Raw genomic sequence first — 23230 nt, forward strand, 5'->3', positions numbered from 1 at the left:
CTGCCGCTTTGCCTCCCTATTAACTTTTTTTTTAATAGGAGATCTTACTCGGTATGTTTCCTCGCCGCCATGTTGATCCACCCAACAATCTTTTTTTTTTAAAGATTTATTTATGCATGCAAGAACAGGGGTACAGGCCAGAGGTGTGTGGGGTAAGAGGATTCACCAGAGACAGAATGGGGAACTTATCAGGCGGATTGACTGAAGTACACTGCTGAAGGGAGTCGTGGGTGAGTCAGGAGAGGTCTGCTGTGTCATGTGGTTTGCTCTCTGGCTGGCCGGGGATCGAACTTGTCCTGCAGTGGCTGCAGATAGCCTCATAGGTTGCGTCTTAACCCCTTGTGCCACCAGGGAGTACCCTAGAATAACAATCCTAAGGAAATTTAATGAAGTCCTGAAAGTTCAATCAACCATGGATAGGTAGGTTCAAGATCTTAGAAGAGAGATCATGGATCAGAAAGAGTGCTTTACAGAAGTTATTGACGCTATTATGAAAACACAAAAGAGATCAAGAATGAAATCAGAGCAAATATGCAAAGGCATGCTAAATAGATATAAACTGGCAGAAAAGAAAAATTTTAGATATTAAAGATACAAATGTTTAAATGACCCAAGTGGAAGAAGAGAGAAATAAGATTTAGGAAAAAATGAAGACACTCTTATGAGAACTGTCAAACTCCATTAGGAGAAATGACATAAGAATAACGAGTATTTCAGAAGATAAAGTGAAAGGAGCAGAGACTCTTCAAGTAAGTAATATCTGAGAACTTCCCAAACCTAAAAAAAGGACTAAATATGGATGTCCAGGAAGTTGGAAGAACACTCACTATCTAAATGTACAACGTATAACTATCACACCAAGTCACATCACTGATAAATAATAAAAGTCAACAGAAGACCTCAAGAATAGAAGAGTGGAATAATATATTTACAATTTTAAAAGATAAAAAGCAGGAATCAAGAATACTCTATCTTGAAAGTTATCATTCAAGTATAATGCAAAAGTAAAGGTTTTCCCACATAAACAGAAACTAATGAAGTTTACCACCTCCAGACCTGACCTAAAAGAAATTTAGAAAGGAGTTCTGCATGAAACAGAAAACCAGGAGAACACAAAATCTTCAGCAAGGTGATAATTAGTAATACAGAATCATAAACATACACAAGAATTACAAAAGACAACAACAAACTTTTACAGGGAAAGAAGAAAAGTATAGCAACTATATAGTCCAATTGGTAAGAATTGATTCCAGCACAGAAAGTACTGTCTCAGAAGAGTAGGAAAATTAAAATTATATCAAGCATCTTTATGATCATAATGGTATAAAGGTAGATATCAAGCACAAAATGAAACCTGGAGCAAAACTCAAGCAGGTGGAGACTAAACATAATGCTTTGAATAACTTTTTTTTTTAAAGATTTATTTATTTATTTATACAAGCACTGGGTACAGTCAGATGTGCAGGAGGGTGAGAGAATTCACCAGAGCCAGAGTGGGGAACAGAGCAGGCAGACTGAAGAAATACACTGCTGAGGGAAGCAGCAGGCATGGCAGGAGAGGTCTGTGCCCCATGTGGGACCCTGGCTGGTGGCCGGGGATGGAACCGGCATTGCAGAGGCTGCGGGCAGCTTTGCAGCCGAGTGCTCAACCGCTGTGCCACCAGGGGAGGCCCTGAATAACTCTTGAGCCAATTAAGAAATCAAAAGAGAAATGAAAAATTATATGGATATCAACGACAATGAAGAGACAAGATACAAGGTTATATGGTATGCAGCAAAAGGAGTAATAAGAAGAAAGTCCATAACAATACAGGCCCACATCAATAAACAAAGTCTCAAGTAAACAATCTGACTACATCTGAAGGAACTAGAAAAAGAAGAAACAAAACCAAAAATCAAAAGGAAGGAAATAATAAAAATTAAAATGGAAGTAAGTGAAATACAAATCAAAAAGAAAATACAAAAGATCAGTGAACCCAAGAGCTGGTCTTTGAAAGAGTAAACAAAACTGATAAACCCTTAGGTAGGCTAACTACAAAAAGAAGAGAGACAATACAAATAAAAAAATCAGAAATGAAAAGTAAAATACAACACATACCACAGATATACAAATGATCATAAGAAACTACTATCAACATTTCTATGCAAACCAATTGGAAAACCTGAAGGAATGGACACATTTTTAGAATCGTAGAATCTCCAATACTTAACCAGGTTGAAATAGACAGCTTGAACAGACCGATCACAAGCACAAAAGTCAAACATGTAATCAGATCTCCCTAAGAACAAAAACCCAGAACCCACATGGCTTCTTCATTAGTGAATTCTATCAAACTTCACAAGAGCTCTAACACTTACCCTTTTCAATCTCTTAAAAAAAAAAAATTGGAAGAAGCAGGACGTTCCAAAGCACATTTTACCAGGCCAACTTTACCTAGATCTGAAAAGTAGATAAGATAGCACATAAACAAGAAAACTATAGATGGATATCTGCTGAACATAGATACGAAAATCCTCAACAAAATCTTGGAAAATTGAATACTACAGCATATTATGTGAATCATACATCAAGACCAAGTGGGATTCATCCTGGTGTCATCAGGATGGTTCAGCATACACTAGTCAATCCGTGTCATTATCCATTTCAACAACAAAAATATAAAAATCGTGATCATTTCAAGAGATGCCGAGAAAGGATTTGACAACATTCAACACCCATTTATGATAAAAACTTCAATAAATTGGGAATAAACAGAACACATCTCAAGATAATAAAGACCATATATAACAGACACACAGCTAGCATCATACTTTATCATGAAACACTGAAAATATTTCCCTTGTATATGTAAGATCATGAAGAAAACAAGGATGTCCATTTTCACCATTGCAGTTCCACATAGTATTAGATGCCTTAACCAGAGCAATTAGTTAAGAAAAAGACATAAAAGGAATTCAGATTGTAAAAACAAAAGTAAAGCTATCACCATTAGCATATGAGCTGCTAATTATACATAAATACAAAAGATTCTAAAAAATACTTCTAGAAATAATAAATGAATACAGTAAAGTGGCCAGATGCAAAATCACATGAAAACAGTGAATTAAGAGTAAGGAAAAGTTGAGAAAATAATGTCATTGACAGTTGTACCAATGAGGGTGAAATACATAGGAGTAAACAAAGAAGGTGAAGGTCCTAGACAGTGAAAACTACAAGATATTATCTGAAAAGACAAAGAAATGGTAAGCTATCTTGGTTTTATGAGTTGGACAAATAAACATTGTTAAAATTGTCATATTACCCAAAGCAGTTTACAGATTCAGTGCAATACCTAATAAAATACCAATAACATTTTTCTTTTCTTTTTTTTTGAGCATTTTATGCATTTTTTATTTTATTTTTTTATTAGATAATAAATTTTATTGTTATATTCCCCATACAATTGCAGCCCCCCCATTCTGACCCCAATACCTCCCCTCCCGCCCCCGCCCCCCTAAAAGTGTCTCTGGTTCATAGTTTTTTGTTGATTTTGATTTTCACTTTCTTATAGTTATTCATTTTCCTGGTCCCTTATTTAAGTTTTCTAGATTCCTGCTATGAGTGAGACCATCCGGTATTTTTCTTTTTCTTTTTGGCTTATTTCGCTGAGCATGATCCCTTCCAGCGCCATCCATGTTGCTGCAAATTGCATGTGTTTATCTTTTTTGAATGCTGAGTAATATTCCATGGTATATATGGACCACATCTTCTTGATCCAGTCATCTATTTTTGGGCATTTGGGTTGTTTCCAAAGCTTAGCTATTGTAAACAGTGCTGCTATAAACATAGGGGTGCAGGTGTTCTTTGGAATTGATGTTTCTGTGTCCTTTGGGTAAATACCTAGGAGTGGAATTGCTGGATCATATGGAAGCTCTATGTTTAGTAGGTCCAGAAATCTCCACAAAGCTTTCCACAGTGGTTGGACCAGTTTGCACTCCCACCAACAGTGCAGAAGAGTTCCTTTTTCTCCACACCCTCACCAACATTTGTTGTTGCTAGTTTTTTTAATATGTGCCATTCTCACTGGTGTAAGATGGTATCTCATGGTAGTTTTGATTTGCATTTCCCTGATGACAAGTGATGTTGAACATTTTTTCATATGCCTGTTGGCCATTTGCATTTCCTCTTCAGAGAAGTTTCTTTTTAGCTCTTCTGCCCATTTTTTCACTGGATTATTTTCTTTGTTGTTGCTGAGTCTCATCAGCTCTTCGCAGATTTTTGTGATCAGTCCTTTATCATTAGTGTTGGGTGCAAAAATGTTCTCCCAGTTGGTGGGGTTTCTCTTTGTTTTTGTTATTGTCTCTTTTGCTGTGCAGAAGCTCTTTAATTTGATGTAGTCCCAGCTGTTTATCTTCGCCTTCACTATCACTGCTTTGGGTGATGTGTCTGTAAAGATGTCTTTGATGTGCAAATCACGTAGTGTTTCGCCTATATTTCCTTCTATATATTTTATGGTTTCAGGTCTTATGTCTAGTTCTTTAATCCATTTTGAGTTGATTTTTGTGTATGGTGTGAGGTGGTGGTCAAGCTTCATTCTTTTGCATGTAGCGACCCAGTTTTCCCAGCACCATTTATTAAACAAACTTTCTTTGCTCCAATGCATAGTCTTTGCTCCTTTGTCAAAGATTAGTTGATCATAAATCTGTGGGTTTATTTCTGGATTTTCTATTCAATTCCATTGGTCTGTATGTCTGTTCTAGTTCCAATACCATGCAGTTTTGATGATTATGGCTTTGTAGAATAGTTTGAAGTCTGGGAGTGTGATGCCTCCATTCCCTTCTTTTTTTTTTCAGGAGAGCTTTGGCTATTCGGGGTTTTTTGTGATTCCATATGAATTTCATCAATAATTGTTCTATTTCTTTGAAGAATGACATTGAAATTTTGATTGGAATAGCATTGAATCTGTATATTGCTTTTGGAAGGATGGCCATTTTACTAATGTTTATTCTTCCAATCCATGAGCAGGGGATGTCTCTCCATTTCTTTGTGTCTTCTTCTATTTCTTTTAACAGTGTTTTATAGTTTTCTTTGTATAGGTCCTTTACCTCTTTTGTTAGATTTATTCCCAAATATTTGATTTTTTTTTGTTTCAATAATGAAAGGGATGGTTTTTTTGATTTCGTCTTCTTCAGATTTATTGTTTGTGTATAGGAAGGCTACTGACTTTTGCGTGTTGATTTTGTATCCTGCCACTTTACTGAACTGATTGATGAGTTGAATTAGCTTTTCTGTGGAGTTTTTGGGGTTCTCTATGTATAATATCATATTGTCTGCAAATAGTGATAGTTTGACTTCTTCTTTTCCTATTTGGATTCCTTGGATGTCTTTCTCTTGTCTAATTGCCCTGGCTAGGACTTCCAGTATTATATTGAAAAGCAGTGGTGAGAGTGGACATCCTTGTCTTGTTCCAGATCTTAATGGAATTGCTTTCAGCTTTTCACCATTGAGAATGATACTGGCTGTTGGCTTGTCATAGATGGCCTTTATGATGTTAAGGTATGTTCCTTGTATCCCAAGAATTTCAAGGGCTTTTATCATGAATGGGTGTTGCACTTTGTCGAAAGCTTTCTCAGCATCTATTGATATTATCATATGGTTTTTATATTTCTTTTTGTTGATGTGTTGGATAACGTTGATTGATTTTCGGATGTTAAACCATCCTTGTGCCCCTGGAATGAAACCAACTTGGTCGTGGTGAATTACCTTATGGATACATTGTTGGATTCTGATGGCTAAAATTTTATTGAGGATTTTTGCATCAGTGTTCATTAGGGAGATTGGCCTGTAGTTTTCCTTTTTTGTGTTGTCCTTGTTCGGTTTTGGTATTAGTGTAATGTTGGCTTCATAGAACGTGTTTGGTATTGTCCCTTCCTTCTCAATTTTTTGGAAGAGTTTGTGAAGGATAGGCACTAATTCGTCTCTGAATGTTTGGTAGAATTCATTTGTAAATCCATCAGGTCCTGGGCTTTTGTTTTTGGGGAGGTTTTTGATTACCATTTCAATTTCGCTAATTGTAATTGGTCTGTTTAGGTGTTCTATTTCTTCTTTATCTAGCTTTGGGTGATTGTAGAGTTGTAGGAATTTGTCCATCTCCTCTAGATTGTTAAACTTGTTTCCATATAACTGTTTATAGTAGTTACTGATTATTCTTTTGATTTCTGCTGTGTCTGTTGTGATTTCTCCTCTTTCATTGATGATCCTGTTTATTTGTGCTTTCTCCCTTTTTTCCTTTGTGAGCCTGGCTAGGGGTTTGTCTATTTTATTGATTTTTTCAAAGAACCAGCTCTTGGTTTCATTGATCTTTTGGATTGTTTTTTTAGTTTCAATTTCATTTATTTCTGCTTTGGTTTTTATTATTTCTTTTCTTCTGCTGGTTTTGGGGTTTTTTTGTTGTTCTTTTTCTAGATCTTTGAGCTTCGAGATTAGGTTGTTTCTTTGCGTTCTTTCTTGTTTCTTGATGTGAGCTTCTATTGCTATATATTTTCCTCTTATTACTGCTTTTGCTGCATCCCATACATTTAGGATATTGGTGTCCTCCTTGTCGTTCAATTCAAAAAATTTTTTAATTTCTTCTTTGATCTCCTCATTAGTCCAATGGTCTTCCAGTAGTGTGGTTTTTAATCTCCATGAGGTAGGAAAATTCCTTGCCTTCTTTTTATGGTTTATTTCTAGTTTGATGCCTTCATGGTCAGAAAAGATGGTTGATATGATTTCAATCTTGGTGTATCTGTTGATGTTTGTCTTGTGCCCCAGTATGTGATCGATCCTGGAGAATGATCCGTGTGCGCTTGAGAAAAATGTGTACTCTGTTTTTTTGGGGTTTAGTGTTCTATAGATGTCTGTTAAGCCCAATTGCTCTAGGTCCTTATTTAGAGCTTTGGTTTCTTTACTTATTTTTTGTCTTGTTGATCTATCCATTGTTGATAGTGGTGTGTTGAAGTCTCCCACTACGTATGTGTTTTCTCTGATGTCTGTTTTCAGAGAGGACAACAGTTGTCGTATATATTTTGGTGCTCCTTCATTTGGTGAGTGTATGTTAATGAGTGTTATTTCTTCTTGAAGTATTGTCCCCTTGATCATAATGTAGTGACCATTGGGGTCTCTTTTTATCTTTTTGAGTTTGAAATCTGTTTTATCTGATATAAGTATAGCTGTTCCTGCTTTCGCTTTTGGTCCATTTGCTTGTAGGATTGTTTTCCATCCTTTAACTTTGAGCCTATTTTTATCTTTTGTCGCTAAATGTGTTTCCTGGAGACAGCAAAAGGTTGGGTTTTGTTTCTTAATCCAGGCTGCAACTCTGTGTCTTTTTATTGAAGAGTTTAGTCCATTTACATTTAGAGTTAATATTGATATGTTAACATCTGTATTTGCCATTGTGTTTGTCTTTCCTTTGATTTTATTTATTTATTCTTTTAATAACTTTTTTTTTTTTGGCCTTCTTTCATTGTTATTCGTCCCTCTGAGGTTCTGGCTTTAGGACTCCTTGTAGTATTTTTTGGAGTGGGGGTTTAGTTGCAATGAAATTCCGGAGTTTCTGTTTGTCTGGGAAGGTCCATATTCTTTCTTCAAAGAGGAAGGAGAGCTTTGCGGGATATTGTATTCTTGGTTGGCATCTGTTTTCTTGGAGTCTGTTGACTATGTCCCTCCACTCTCTCCTTGCCCGTAGTGTTTCTTCGGAGAAGTCTGATGTCAGCCCGATTGGTTTTCCTTTGAATGTTATCTGTTTCTTCCCTCTTGCCAGCTTCATTATTTTTTCCTTGTCCTGGATTCTTGGGAGCTTTACTATTATGTGTCTTGCTGTATTTTTCCTTTCGTCGTGGAAGTTTGGTGTTCTTCTTGCTTCTTGTATATCAATTTTCAGCTCCTTCTTCACATTTGGGAAGTTCTCTTCAATTATCTCTTTGAATATTTTCTCTGTTCCTACATCTCTCTCCTCTCCTTCTGGTATTCCTTTAACTCTTATATTTCCTTTCCTCATGGAGTCAGATAGTTCCCGAAGTCTTTCCTCGTTCTTTTTCCTTCGTACTTCTCTTTCCTTTTCTGTTTTGGTTCTTTTTATTTCTGTGTCTTCAAGATTACTTATTCGTTCTTCCATTTCATCTATTCTGCTTTCATTGCTTTTCCCAGAATTCTTTAGTTCTTCCATTAATTCTTTGATCTCCTGCATTTCTTTTACTTCCCTCTTTAGGGACTCAATTTCTTTCTTCTGACCATTGTTTTCCCTCTCTAGGGACTCAATTGCATTCTTCTGATCGTTGATTATTTTTCCCTTATCATTGTTTTCCTTTATGACTTCTGTCAGTTTTTTAATCACGGCAATTTTAAATTCTCTTTCTGGAAGGCTCAGAAATTCTTCCAAGTTATTGTCGTTGCAATCTGGGGGCTGGTTTTCTTTTTGTGGTGTGCTTTTTCTCTGGAGAGTTGCTAGGTTGCGTGTGGTTCTTCTCCTCCCTACTGTCTGTTTTCTAATTTGCCGTATGCGTTGGGACACTGTGTTGTTGGGACTGGCCGGCATCTTGGGTGGGCTTCTCTGCTCCCCTCTGGTTCCTCCAGGAGTCATCTGTCAGTTTCAAGCAGTCTTTACTGGAGAAAGGCCCCTGTTCTAAAATGCCGATGTGGGGACACACTCCCCTGTGCGCCTGGTCTGCCCAGGCGGTGGGTTCCTGCTCCCCCTCTGGGCTTGGACTGCAGGCCAGAGGGGGTCTGGCGTGGGCGAACTTCCCCCGCTCACCTCTGGCTCCTGAGGAAGCCTTCTGCAGGTAGTCTTTACTGAAGAAATGTCCCTGTTCTAAAATGGTGATGTGGGACACACTCCCTGCGCGTCTGGTCTCAGGCACACTCTTCTGCGCCGGTCTGCCCCGGCTGTGGGTGCTCGCTCTCCCTGTGGGCTCAGACTACTTGTTCGGAAGGGGCCCGGTGTGGGCTAACTCCCCAGCTGGCCACTAGCTCCTTCAGGAGCCTCTGCTGGCTTCAAGTTGCTAGGTGGCGCCAGAGATCTCTCCTAGAGCCCTTGGGGAGCTGATTTTCCACCCCGTGGGACAGGGAGCAGAGCGGGGATGGTAGGGTACACCTCAACGGCTTTGGGGTGCTGTGTCTGCCTTGTGCCCCACCGTCGTGGGGTACCCACGCCCCTAATTTCGTGCCCCGGGTCTCAGTTCCAAAGCCCTCAGTTCCAGGACGCGGGCTGTAGCCCAGATCAGTGGCGCGGGAATGGCGCCTTTTGAATCCCGCTTCCCTGCCTGGGCGCCTTGTGTCTGCTCACTCAGGGAGGGCCTCCGCGGTCTCCCCGCAAGCCTAGGTCGCAGGCGCGGGGACCGGGGCAGCTGCGATAGATCCGGATCAGCGCGCCACTTTCTGCGCAAGCTTACCGGGTGGCCGGGGCTGTGTGCTGGTGCCGGTCTCCTCCTGGGGGGCGGGGCTCTCTTTAATGGCTCCTGGAGCTCACCTCTGCGGCGGATCCTGCAGGGTTCTCCGCAGCTCACGTTCACGGTGTGTGGTGGCTGCAATAGTTCCTTTCCACTCACAGTCCCGCTTGCTGCGTCCTTTGTTCTTGTTGGCCGTTTTGGTTTGTTGTTTTCCTCCTCTCTGCCGGTCGGTCGGAGAGTGCCGACTTTGTGGGTGGGGGAGGGGAGCAGGGTTCTGCGCTTTCCTCCCTTCTGGTCCTCTTTTATGGCAACTTTCTTCTTCGGGCAGTTTGCTGGAGTCGTCCGTTTATCTTCCGTGTCCCAGTTCTCACTGGGACCTGCCGCTTTTCCTCCCTATTAACTTTTTTTAATGGGAGATCTTACTCGCAGCGTCTCCTGGCTGCCATGTTGCCCCAATAACATTTTTCAAAGAACTAGAACAACAATTCGAAATTTGTATGTAACCACAAAAGACCCTGAAGAGCCAGAACAATCTTGAGAAAAAAGAATGGCAGTATTATACTCCCTATCTTCAAACTATATTGCATACAAAGCAATAGTAATCAAAACTGTATTGTCTTGGAACAAACTGGAAACACAGACCAATGCAACAGAGAACCTAGAAATAAGTTCACACAAATATGAATAGTTAATCTTTGACAAAGAGACCAAGACCATACAATAGAAAAAGGAAATCCTCTTCAATTAATGGTGCTGGGAAACTTGAACAACCACATACCAACAAACAAACAAACAAAAAAAACCCTCTAAAACATAGATGATCATTTAAATCCATACATAAAAATTCAAAATAGGTTAAAGATTTTGGTATAAGACCTGAAACCATAAAAGAAAACATAGATAATATACTCTTGGACCTCAACTACAGAAATGTATCTGGGCTTCAACTCCAAAGGCATGGGAAACAAAAGAAAAAGTAAACAAATGAGACTGCATCAAACTAAAAAGCTTTTGTACCATGAAAGAGATTACAAGAAAATGAAATTGCTAACTATGCACTGGGAGAGGATACTTGCACGTTACATGTCTGACAAGGAATTAACTTTCAAAATACATAGAGAATTCATACAGCTGAACAACAAATAGTTAAATCAAAAATGGTCAAAAGACCTACATAGATATTTTGCCAAAGAAGATATAGGATGGCCTATAGGCACATGCAAATATGCTATACACGCTTATAAGGGAAATGCAAATCAGAACCATAATAAGATATCACCCCACCGTTGTGAGAATGTCTTATATATAAAGGACTGGAAACAACACATGTTGGTGAGGATGTAGAGAAAAAGGAAGACTCATCTGCTTTCGGTGGGAATGTAGATTACTGTTTTTTATGTAAAACAGTATGGAGATTCCGCAAACCACTGAAGATCAAACTACCATATGATCCTATAACAGGTATTTACCCCAAGAATAGGAAGACACTAATACAAAAAGATGGATACACCATTATGTTCATAGCAACATTATGTATCTAAGATGTGGAACCAACCTAAATGTCCATCAACAGATCACTGGATAAAGAAATTGTGGAATATGTACACAATGGAATACTACTTAGGTATTTTGTTTTATTTTATTTTAAAATATTTTATATAATTCTTATATCATTTTTCATTTTTGCACAATGTGTGCATTTTCATTTTGATTATATTCCCCATTCAGTTGCATCCCCCCCTTATTTTGACCCTAATCCTTCCTCTCCCCGCCCCACTGCAGCCGTAGTGTATCTGTGGTTTATAGTTGCTTGTTGATTTTGATTTTTACTTTGTATTAATTAGTCTTTTTCCTGGTCCCTTATCTAGGTTTTCTAAATTCCTGCTATGAGTGCGACCATCCGGTATTTTTCTTTTTCTTTCTGATTTTTTTCGCTGAGCATGATCCCTTCTAGCTCCATCCATGTTGCTGCAAACTGTATGCGTTTATCTTTTTTGATTGCTGAGTAATAGTCCATTGTGTATATGTACCATATCTTCTTGATCCAGTAATCTATTTTTGGGCATTTGGGTTGTTTCCAAAGCTTAGCTATTGTAAATTGTGCTGCTATAAACAGTATTAATGTTTCTGTGTCCTTTGGGTAAATACCTAGGAATGGAATTGCTGGATCATATGGAAGCTCTATCTTTAGTAGGTCAAGAAATCTCCACACATCCCTGCATAGTGGTTGAACCAGTTTGCACTCGCACCAGCAATGCAGGAGAGTTCCTTTTTCTCTACAACCTCACCAACATTTGTTGTTGCTAGTTTTTTTTTAATATGTTCCATGCTCACTGGTGTAAGATGGTATCTCATTGTAGTTTTGATTTGCATTTCCATGATTACAAGTAATGTTGAACATTTTTTCACCAAAAACCCCGAATAGCCAAAGCTCTCCTGAAAAAATGAAAAACTGCTTAGCTATTTTAAAAGATGAAATAGTGCCTTTGGGACAAAATAGATGAATTTTTTGTGAATATAATTTTTAATGGTTTCATAAACATTTCATTGTAAAGAATATCATTCCCCAACTTTTAGATAAGTGCATTGTTTCTACTCTCTTCGCTTTCTCTGTCTCCCTCTTCTTTCCCTGAACTTTATAAACCTCAATTCAGCTATTAATTTTTCCAAAATGGCAGATTGAGTGATAAATTTAAACTGAAACTTTATAATCTTCAGTAACATAACATTTAATTAAAAATGGTTTATTAATAGGTCATACGGGCCTCCCTGGTGGCGCAGGTGGTTGAGTGCTGCACTGTGAAGCTGTCTGCAGCCTCTGCCGCGCAGGTTCAATCCCGGCCGGCCGGTGAGAATCCCATATGGCAAAGCAGACCTCTCCTGTCTCACCCGCTGCTCCCCTCAGCAGTGTATTTCTTCAGTCTGCCTGTTCTGTTCCCCACTCTGTCTCCGGTGAATCCTCTCACCCTCCCACACATCTGGCCTGTTCCCCAGTTCTTGTGTATATAAATAAATCTTTAAAAAAAGAAGAAACATAGAAAAAAAGTGGTCATGGGAAAAAATGAAAGATAAAAGTCACGTGGGGGGAGACACTTGAGTAAGTATTGCCAGATTCCAAACTTTCATATTTAGTGAGTAAAGATTTAGTTTCAGGACCAGTATTATATACAGGAAGGTTTCACTGACATACAATCTACATGTAGATTATATTCCTTCCTTTGTGTCTTCAAATCTTAGTTGTTTTTGCATTTGTTTCCTTTCCTGTCAGGAGAAACATCCTTCAGAGATTTTTGCTCAATCCTAGTAGTCGTGCGAACTGTTTATTTTGACATGTTATATTCTGCACCAAATTATGGTATCCCAGTAGAATTTTTTTGTTCCTTGTTTCTTTTATTATCCTGCTAGAAAATGGATAGATTTTCAGGTGATTATTCTAAGTGAAATCAGTCAAAGTGAGTAATAGTTACCTAGTGGTTTAATTTATTTGTGAAATATAAATAACTGAAGAGACAAACTTGCAAAACACAGCAGAAATAACTCCTAGACTATGAAAACTGTAGTGATTTTTAGAGGGACTGAGAGTGGGGTGGGTGAAAGGAGGTGTTAGGGAAGTGAATGTGATAGGGTATTGGCACTGGAGGTTTGGTGGGGGGTTTGTAGAGCATGTAAACAATTGGAGGTGTGGTGTTGTACTCCAAAAGTATATAGTTACATAAACAATTGGCAAATCAATAAAGTTTGAGAAGAAAGCACATATTATATAGAGTATGCTGCTGACCTTTTTCTCTTTTTGTTCTTTAAAAAAGTATTTTGCTAATTCTTCTAGGCTCAGAAACAAATTTGTTGGGAAATTATGAAGATTAAGTTTCAGAGCCACTCATCTGCATCGACCCCTTCTGATATTCTAGAAGTTCTAGCAACATGTTCCCCTTTGTGTCTTGAGTGATACTGAATGTGCCATGAGCATTTTTGGGATATGACTAAGTGGTGGTTAAGTTGGGGATATGTTTAATTTTAGAATTAATGGGATATTTGGCTATATGTGGTTCTTAGTCACTTGTGTGTATAGTAATGTTTTTGCTAGGAATTCTATTGTTGGAATGGCATCTAATAATATACCTGTCATTCATGGTGCTGACTCACCAAGCATCATGACTTGAAGGTAGGGGACCCAGTAAAACTGGTAAATGAGTTTTGTCAACTCAAACAGTCTATAAGATTACTTTCTGCACAAGCAAACTTTTCTGAAATGCCCTGAAATTTTATAGCTGTAAATGAAAGAAACTCAAATAGGTTTTCCCAAATTTGACAAGGGTCTAAAAATTTACCAGTTTTGATGTTGAAAGGAACTTTTCTAAACTATCATTAATAAAAAATACTTTGACGTAGAGGAAATACTAAATTATCTTTTTTCCTCTATTTAGAAAATGTTTAACAAAACCATTGCCAAATGAAACAGGAGAGTATATAGCCAACAATGCAGGAATAGAAAATATAGAGGTATAGCAGTCATTATGAATAAAAATGTTACTTTTATAGTAATTGTTAGCACCAAGAATTTTAACAGGTAATTTTGTTATTTGTTTAGATTATTTCCTTTTGTATAGAATTTTGTAATTTATTGCTTTGTGTTTTTCTTTAAAAGGGCCTCTCAAAATCATTGTTTCTTAGGTTAAAAAGGTCCTCTTAAAATGATTGTTTCTTAGGTTACAAAAGGTGAATTTGCCACTCTTTCTTGGCACCATATAGAAAATTGCCCTTATCAAAACATGATTTATAGTCAGAATGCAGTTCAACGTGTTAACATATAAATATAGTATTTTTTTTAAATATAGTATTTATTACTTTTTAAAGGATGTTAAGTTTTAACATTTCTGGATCATAGTTTCTGAGATTACGATTAGGACTAATGTGCAGTGAATTTATAAACCAGATTTTGAGAGAACAATGTTTCTAACCAAGTCAAGGAGCTTGTTATAGTGTTGTTTGGAATAAAACTGATAAAAGTAATGTAATTATGATGACAAATTGAGTGGGGTTGCTTTATTTAAAAAATTCCATGTTGGAATTGATTAGAGCTTTAATGAACAGAATTCAGGAAGAGTGAAAAGTCAAGAATTCTCTAATTTTGGAGTAAGTAGAATGAATATGATCATTTCTCCTTTTTTTGTGGCCTTAACATTTAAATAAGTTTTGGGAGTTTTCTTAAATTCTGAAGTTTGTAAATAAGTTTAATATTCTTGTTTGTCCTGCCAGCATCAACACAGTAGACTTTAAAGTGATTAACCTGAAGTTTAATTTAATAACTCCAGTGATCTGGTCAGGATAAAAGTAAAATGTGCAGATAATATAAAGGTCTTTCTCAGCGGTTGTTTGACCTTTTTGGAAGTGGAAATGTAAAAACAAATTTAATTAGATATAAGTACTGAGTGACTCCAAAGGTTAATGCCCTTTTAACAAATTACCTTGTCCTTGAAGCATGCATTGCTAACTTGAGTGCTTTCTTCCTTTACTCAGATAAAGGCTGCAGTCCATTCCTTTTACATAGCCTATCCTTTTAAAAATGACCTCCTGGATTCTAGCAGTTACTAAATTTATTCTGTGGAGCAATACATTCCTTGCACCCCTTAAATTAACTAGTTTTTTTAATTGTTGAAAAAGCAACACGTGTGCAGAGTAAAATCTGCCTCCTGAAGATAACCAGTTACCAGTTTGCTATGGATCTATCCTTCTAGAAATAGACTGTAAAATGATTTTCATGTATATATGTATATCTATGCTTGTATGTATATGTGCATATATATGAATATATATGTATATACATATGTGTTACATTCATATGCCTCAGAATGACATTTTGTTTGATGGACTGCATATACTATGGGGATCCCAACAGGCTATATATACCTGTTATTAATTGATGCATAATTCTCTTTCTATATATATGTTTATATAAAAAGGGAGTATATATATTACCACTATACATCTTACTTTGTGTCTTGCTTTTTTTCACTTAGCAAATATGTCTTAGATATTGTTCTGTAGCAGCATATATAGGTCAATCTTTTTACTTTTACTTGGACTTTTTTTCTTGATTTTTGTTATGGCAAATAATGCATTGAACATTGTTTTGCAAACACTTTATTAGAATAATATAAAAATTTTGCTTATTAAGGGCCTCCCCTGGTGGCGCAGTGGTTGAGCACTGGGCTGCGAAGCTGCCCGCAGCCTCTGCAGCGCCGGTTCGATCCCCGGCTGCCGGCGAGGGTCCCACATGGCGCGCAGACCTCTCCTGCTGTGCCCACTGCTCCCCTCAGCAGTGTACTTCATCAGTCTGCCTGTTCTGTTCCCCGCTCTGGCCCTGGTGAATTCTCTCACCCTCCCACGCTTCTGACTGTACCCAGTGCTTGTATAAATAAATAAATAAATCTTTTTTAAAAAAAAATAAATAAATAAATAAAATTTTGCTTATTATAAATTCCTCAGTAACAGTCATCCATCTGTGAAGATACAGAATCAGTTATTCAAAGAGACTTAGATTTCTGATGTAGTTGAACTTTATGCCAAGGATCAAAGAGAGGTCAGATACAGAATGTAAATCTAGCAGTGGAAGAATGATGTGAAGAGGCACTTTCACCATTTACTTTTGTATAACTTTGTACTTAATTTTTTTAATGAGAAATCATGCATTGGTTGTATAATTTTTTAAATAAAATGAAAATATATTAGCAGTGAAAATTCAGACAAAACTGAATTTTGTTTATAGATAGTACAGTGATGAAATTTAGAAAAACTAACAAAATCTCTGCATCTTTTCCATTTTAATATATTTGGTTTTTGAATTTTTATACTGATTTAGGGTGATTGTCTTAGTCTCTAAGAATTGTCTTTTGCTATTTCACAAATCCATTTAATAGTTTTAAGTGGTAACCTTTATTTAGTTTGCTCAAATAAGGTAAAGGATAATAGAGCTTTGATGACTTCCTCTCATGTTTTAATTTTCTATATCTTATATTGAAACATCAAAGTATTTCTTGATTAATAGACAAAGATTGTTTTCAGCAAACAGTAATAGAATTTGTATGTAATATTAATGGGGGTCCTTATTATGTATTATACTTTTTAGTTGAGTGAAAATTATATTATGGTTGGTGAATTAAACATATCAGGATTTCTACCTTATTATAATAATGAGTCTTTTTCCTGGTCCCTTATTTACGTTTTCTAAATTCCTGCTATGAGTGAGACCATCTGGTATTTTTCTTTTTCTTTCTGGCTTACAAGATAATTGATGACATTTCTTGACTTCAGTTTTTTATTAAATGACAGAATCTTTTCAAGCTTTAAAAACACAACTTAGGGCACTTCCCTGGTGGCTCAAGGGGTTAAGAGGCAACCTATGCTGCTATCTGCAGCCATTGCAGCACAAGTTCGATTCCCAGCCGGGGAAATACCCACATAGCACAGCAGCCTCTCCTGACTCAGCCGCTGCTCTCCTCAGCAGTTTATTTCAGTCAGTCTGTCTGTTCTGTTCCCTGCTCTGTCTCTGGTGGATCCTCTCACCCCCCACACCTCTGGCCTGTGCCCTAGTTCTTGTGTGCATTAATAAATCTTTAAAAAAATAAAAATACAACTTAGGAACTGAATTTTGAGTCTTATTTGATTTGTTTTTGTTTTAAAAATATATAATAAAATGGACTTTTTTGGTGTACAGTTCTATGAATTTTTCTTTCTTAGTTTGGTGAATTTAACACATGTATAGGTTTGTTTAACCACAAAACAAACAAGACAGCATAGTTTCACCACACCAAAAATCTCCTTCATAATTACCCATTTATTCTCCATCTTCTTTAGTTTAAAATTTTTAAATGTTTTTAAAATGTTTAATTTTTATTAAATTGTTTTTATATTTAAAAATTTTAAAGGAATTTTCTTAATCAGAAAAATCATTGGCCTCAGGGGTCAAGCGCTGGGTTGTGAGGCAGCCCGCAGCCTCTGCAGCGCCGGTTCGATCCCCTGCCGCCGGTGAGGGTCCCATATGGTGCGCAGACCTCTCCTGCCACCCGCTGTTCCCCTCAGCAGTGTATTTCATCACTCTGCCTGTTCTGTTCCCTGCTCTGGCTCTGGTGAATTCTCTTACCTTCCCGTACTTCTGACTGTACCCAGTGCTTGTATAAATAAATATATATATATATATATTTTTAAAAAGAGTCTCTTTAAAGACACAAGATATAAAAGCCTTCATTTTATGGTGGCTATATTTATATTGCCTCTAAAGTATGTGTTTGAACTATATGTGGTTTGGCTATTCTACGACTTATTCATGGAAAATCGTTACACAGTGTACAGTAGTCCTCAAATAATGTAGTTTCATTCAATATTGTTTTGTTATAATGTTGATGAGGAAGAAGCAATCCTGGCCTATGCTGAATGAAACCACATTATTTGAGGACCTGCTTTTGTTGTGCATCATTTTGCATAAAGTTGCAGTTTCCAAGTATACATCCACTGCATTCAGTGAGGGCTTTACTGTATTCTAAAACCAAATATAAATTATTTTCCCTCTTTCCATGTTTTGGATCATCTCTTCTGGTGATCTTTTCCATGAGTAAGAACTAGGTAATCAACTAGAATCATCAAAATCTTAGAAAATTTCCGTCCCATGGAAATTTTTTTTAACCAAATGCATAGCTATTGATTACCAAGGCAAAGGAAGAAATAAAAATATGAAAACCATTAAAATAAGTGGAACATTTAAGTATATCACTATAGTGAACAATTTAAAATGAGATTTCCTATTCTGAATTTTAGTTATATTTTGGAGTTTTTGTTTTATGAAACAAAACATTTCACCAGGAATTATTAATAATAACAATAACAATAATAATAATACCACCCATATTTTAACTGCCTTTTGAATTCTAATACGATATGGCTTGTTAAAGTCAAAACTAAATTAATCATCTTTCTTTTCCTTCTACTCCAACTTCTTAACTTTCTATTTTCTTCTTCTTTTACTGATGTAAATTAATGGCATCACCAGAGTGCCAAGGCAGAAACCTGTAAGTCATCTTAGTCACCTTTACCTTCTGTAATTTGCTTATTAATTTGCCTTCCTAAATGTATTTTGGGATTATCCTTTCCTGTTTACCCCTAGTGTTTACACCTTAATTCAGAACCTCTATTGTACCGCTACTGCATTTGCAATGGCCTCCTACTGATTTCTTGTCCTCCACTCCATCCCAATATCATCATCCATAGTGTCTCCAAAATGATTATTTTCTGAAATTCAAATCTAATGTTATTCCCTAGCCTAATTTCTCCATGATTATTACATGTAGAATAAGTTCCAGACTGTTTTTGACATACAAGAGACACCATGATAGAGTATTTACCTAATTCTTCAGCCTGTCATTTTTCCCTACTTTTATGTTTCCATTTGTCTGGAATTTCCTGCCTCATACATCCTTGCTGACTCCAGTTTGTCCTTTAACATTCATGTTTTATCTCCCTTAAGAAGTTTTTTTTTTGTTCCTATATTCCTGGAATGAATGGATGTCCATTTTCTGTATTCTGTGTTTTAATATTATTCCTTGCTTTGTGATGCCCAGCTTGCATCCTAAGAATACAAGTTCTTGGTACATATAATAGATGCTTCATAATTGTTCATTTATGCTTATTATAACTACTGCAAAGAATTACTTTCCTGTCTATAATAGGGTTATTTCCTATTTTAAGATCATAGAACTATTAAGTGTGGTTGGCTTACAAGTGGAGGACCTAAATCTCGTGACTCATAACCGAGTATGAATGAGAGAGAGAGAGAGAGAGAGAGAGAGAGAAAGAGAGAGAACACATCATAAACCTTTCTATGATGTCAGCCAAAGAGGTGCATGCAGTCAGGGTTGCAGTTAAATTATATACAGTAGCTGAGCTTTAAGAATACAGTCATTTTGAGTTATTGTATAAGGTGTGACATGGTGATCTAGTTTCATCCTTTTGCATGTGGTAGTCCACTTTTTCCTTCATCATTTGTTGAAGCAACTCTGCTTTCTTGATTGTATACTCTTGGCTCCTTTGTCATAGATTAACTGTCCATAGATGTGTGGGCTTATTATTGGCTCTCAATTCTATTCCATTGCTTTGTACATCTGTTTTGTTCTAGTACCACACACTTTTGATTACTATAGCTTTGTAGAATGCTTTGAAGCTCTTCCTTTTTTTGACAGAATTGTTTTGACTATTCAGGGTCTTTTGTGGTTCCATATAAATATCGTATTGTTTGTTCTATTTATTTGAAGAATGTCATTGTGGCCTTGATAAGGATTGCATTAGATCTGTATATTGCTTTGGGTAGGATGGCCATTTTAACAATGTTTGTTCTTCCAATCCATGAGCAGGTAATATCTTGCTGTTCGTTTTTTTTTAAGATTTATTTATGACACAAGAATTGGGGTACAGGCCAGAGGTGAGGGTGTGTGTGAGAAGACTCACCAGAGACAGAGTTGGGATCAGAACAGGCAGATTGATTGAAATATACTGTTGAAGGGTGCAATGGGCAAGTCAGGAGAGGTCTGCTGTGCCAGGTGGGTTGCTCCCTGGCTGGCCGGGGGGATTGAACTAGTGCTGCAGAGGCTACGAACAGCTTCATAGGTTGCGTCTTAACCCCTTGTGCCACCAGGGAGGCCCCTTGCTGTTCTTTTATGTCTTCTCCTGTTTATTTTTATAATGTCTTATAGTTTTCATTGTATAAATCCTTCACCTCCTTTGTTACCTTTACTCCTAGGTATTTAATTCTTTTTGTTATAATCATGAATGAAATGGTTTTCTTTCTCTTCTAACTTGTTTGTATGTAGAAATGCAACTTCCCCCCCAAATTATTGTACCCTACCATTTTATTGAATTGATTTCTTATTTCAATTAGTTTTTTAATTTGCATGTTGTTTATTTATATATATTTTAACAATGTTTGCTTCCTTTTCTCAGGTATAGTCCCCCTGAAATTCCCAGCACCAGTTGACCCATGTACCATCACCATAGTCCCCTGTGCTCGTCCCGCTCTCTTTTTGACCGCTCCCTCTCCCCCCTAGAATGTCTCTGATTTATAGTTGTTTTGTTATGTTTTTTGTTATTATTTTTTTACACTGATGTCTTATTTGCTTCTCCTATATTCCTGCTATAAGTGAAACCATCCAATATTTTTCTTTTTCCTTCTGGCTTATTTCACTGAGTATAATTCCTTCTAGCTCCATCCATGTTGCTGCGAATGGCATGAGTTTATCTTAAAAAAAGGTGAACTCTTGCATTTGTGATAGCGTGGATAGAAATGGAGAAGATAATGCTATGTGAAATAAGACAGAAATGAGAAAGACAAATACCTGAACTATGGTTTTACTTATATATGGAATATGGAAAGAAAAGAGAAAGGGGCAGATAAAACCAAACCATTAACAAACCATGTTTATACCTTTGCTTGCCAACAGTTATTTAATTTTAATTTTATTTTTATTTTTTAGAATTAAATTTTATATCACCACTTGGCATCTTACTGCAAAACTGCAGCAATTAGAATGGGATGTTGGCAGGGTGGGAGTGGGGGATGGAGGAGACCCAATAGAACATGGTAGAGGATTATTGGGTTATTGGTGGTGGGTGTGGTTTGTTGTGAGCATGGTGTGAAAACATTTGTAGAGGTTTGAACCTATAACCCTGAAGCAGATATAATGTTGTAAACCAAATTTGCTTCAATTAACATAATTGGACATAAAAAGAATTGCATAGAACTAAATACACAAACACAGACTACTGCATAAAAACTGGTGAAATCCAAATAAATGCTTTGTATCAATGTCAGTATATTGGTAGTGACATTGTGTTATTGTTACCCAAAAAGTTACCATTCTGGGAAACTGGGTGAAGGGTGTATAGGATCTTTGTTATTTCTTGTGGTGAATCTACAGATATCTCAAAATAAAAATTAAAAGAGGAAAACAATAGCAACCAAAAAGTATAAATCATTTTTATAATTGAATCAGACAAAACAATAGATGTTCTTATTTTGAACAAAATAATAGACAGTAGTGACTTAGAGAGATATAGGACTATATGCTACAAAATCCTATGAATCCTCTTCATTTATAAACTAGTATGTTTATACCTTTGCTTGCCAACAGTTTTCTAAACTGATTAATTTTTTTTTAGAGGCATGTTTTATTTATTTGTTTGTTTGTTTGTTTTGTTTGTTTTGTTTATACATGCACTGGGTACAGTCAGAAGCACGGGAGGGTGAGAGAATTCACCAGAGCCAGAGCAGGGAGCAGAGCAGGCAGAAGGACCGAAGTACACTGCCGAGGGGAGCAGCGGGGCGGCAGGAGAGGTCCGCGCGCCGTGCGGGACCCTCCTCCGGTGGCCGGGGAGCAGCCGGGGATCGAACCGGCGCCGCAGAGGCTGCGGGCAGCTTCGCAACCCAGCGCTCAACCGCTGCGCCACCGGGGAGGCCCTAAACTGATTATTTTTAAGAATTAAATTTTATATCATTTGTTTTCTATAGCTGATCCTACTTCCTTTATTACCTTTGAATTGGTAGAGTGTGAAATATTGGAGAAATTTGTCAAAGAATATAGTAGGAAAAAGTAGTTTGTACTCTGTTGTGAAAGTCTAGGGTGTGTTTGTCCATTCACATGTTTCAAATTTTTGTTAAGTATCCAAGTCACACACCAGGGTATAGCTTTAGCATTCTTGTAGCTACACAAGTCATTTTGTTTTTCCTTCTAAATGGAATAATAAAGATGAGAACTAATAAACATCATTAGATTAAATTATTTGTTTCATTCTTCTTGAATTTGGTATAGTGATGACTGTTTTTAAGTATTATATAATTAAACTGATTTTGGAAATTTCTTTCCAAAAGGTTTCACTGGAGGAAAAATATGCAACTGTTATTTATGACCCTAAAGTGCAGACACCAAAGACTCTACAGGAAGCTATTGATGACATGGGCTTTGATGCTATTCTTCACAATGCTAACCCTCTCCCTATTTTAACTGACACTGTGTTTCTGACTATTACTGCTCCTCTGGCTCCACCATGGGACCATATCCAAAGCACATTGCTCAAGACCAAGGGTGTGACAGACATTAAAATTTCCCCTCAGCAAAGATCTGCTGTGTTGACAATAATTCCGTCTATAATAAATGTTAATCAGATAGTAGAACTAGTTCCAGATCTCAGTTTGGATATTGGAACTCTGGAGAAAAAGTCAGGAACTTGTGAAGATTACAGTATGGCTCAAGCAGGTGAAGTCATGCTGAAGATGAAAGTGGAAGGGATGACCTGTCATTCATGCACTAACACCATTGAAGGAAAAATTGGGAAACTGCAAGGTGTTCAACGAATTAAAGGTAAATATATCTGGTGTTATTTGTTTGATTGTTTTTTAAAGATTTATTTATTTATGCATACTAGAACTGGGGTACAGGCCAGAGGTGTGGAGATGAGAGGATTCACCAGAGATAGAGTGGGGAACAGAACAGGCAGATTGACTGAAATACACTGCTGAGGGGAGCAGCGGCCTAGTCAGGAGAGGTCTGCTGTGCCATATGGGTAGCTCCCTGGCCAGGGATTGAACTCGTGCTACAGTGGCTGCGGATAGCTTCATAGCGCTGCATCTTAACCCCTTGCACCACCAGGGTGGCCCCTGTTTGATTGTTTCGTAAGGATTAGGTTTTGTTGTTTTGACCTTTTAACTTTTTAAAAAAGATTTATTTATTTATGAATACAAGAATTGGGGTCTAGGTCAGAGGTCCGGGGGTGGGGTATGGTGAGA

At 37.1% G+C, this 23230-nt stretch overlaps 1 protein-coding gene across 2 annotated transcripts in view; it reads left to right on the top strand.

The window, feature by feature from the left end:
* ATP7A (ATPase copper transporting alpha) overlaps positions 1 to 23230 on the top strand; it is a gene marked incomplete at both ends in the record, with an annotated part of 114605 nt that overhangs the window by 32215 nt on the left and 59160 nt on the right. For both annotated transcript variants that reach the window (XM_084258486.1, XM_084258485.1), the window contains one exon: positions 22316 to 22805. In XM_084258486.1, coding sequence (XP_084114612.1) covers positions 22316 to 22805 — 490 coding nt within the window. The remainder of the gene's footprint in view (positions 1 to 22315; positions 22806 to 23230) is intronic.

The sequence above is a fragment of the Talpa europaea genome (genome assembly GCF_964194135.1).
Source record: "Talpa europaea genome assembly, chromosome: X".
Lineage (NCBI taxonomy): Eukaryota > Metazoa > Chordata > Mammalia > Eulipotyphla > Talpidae > Talpa > Talpa europaea.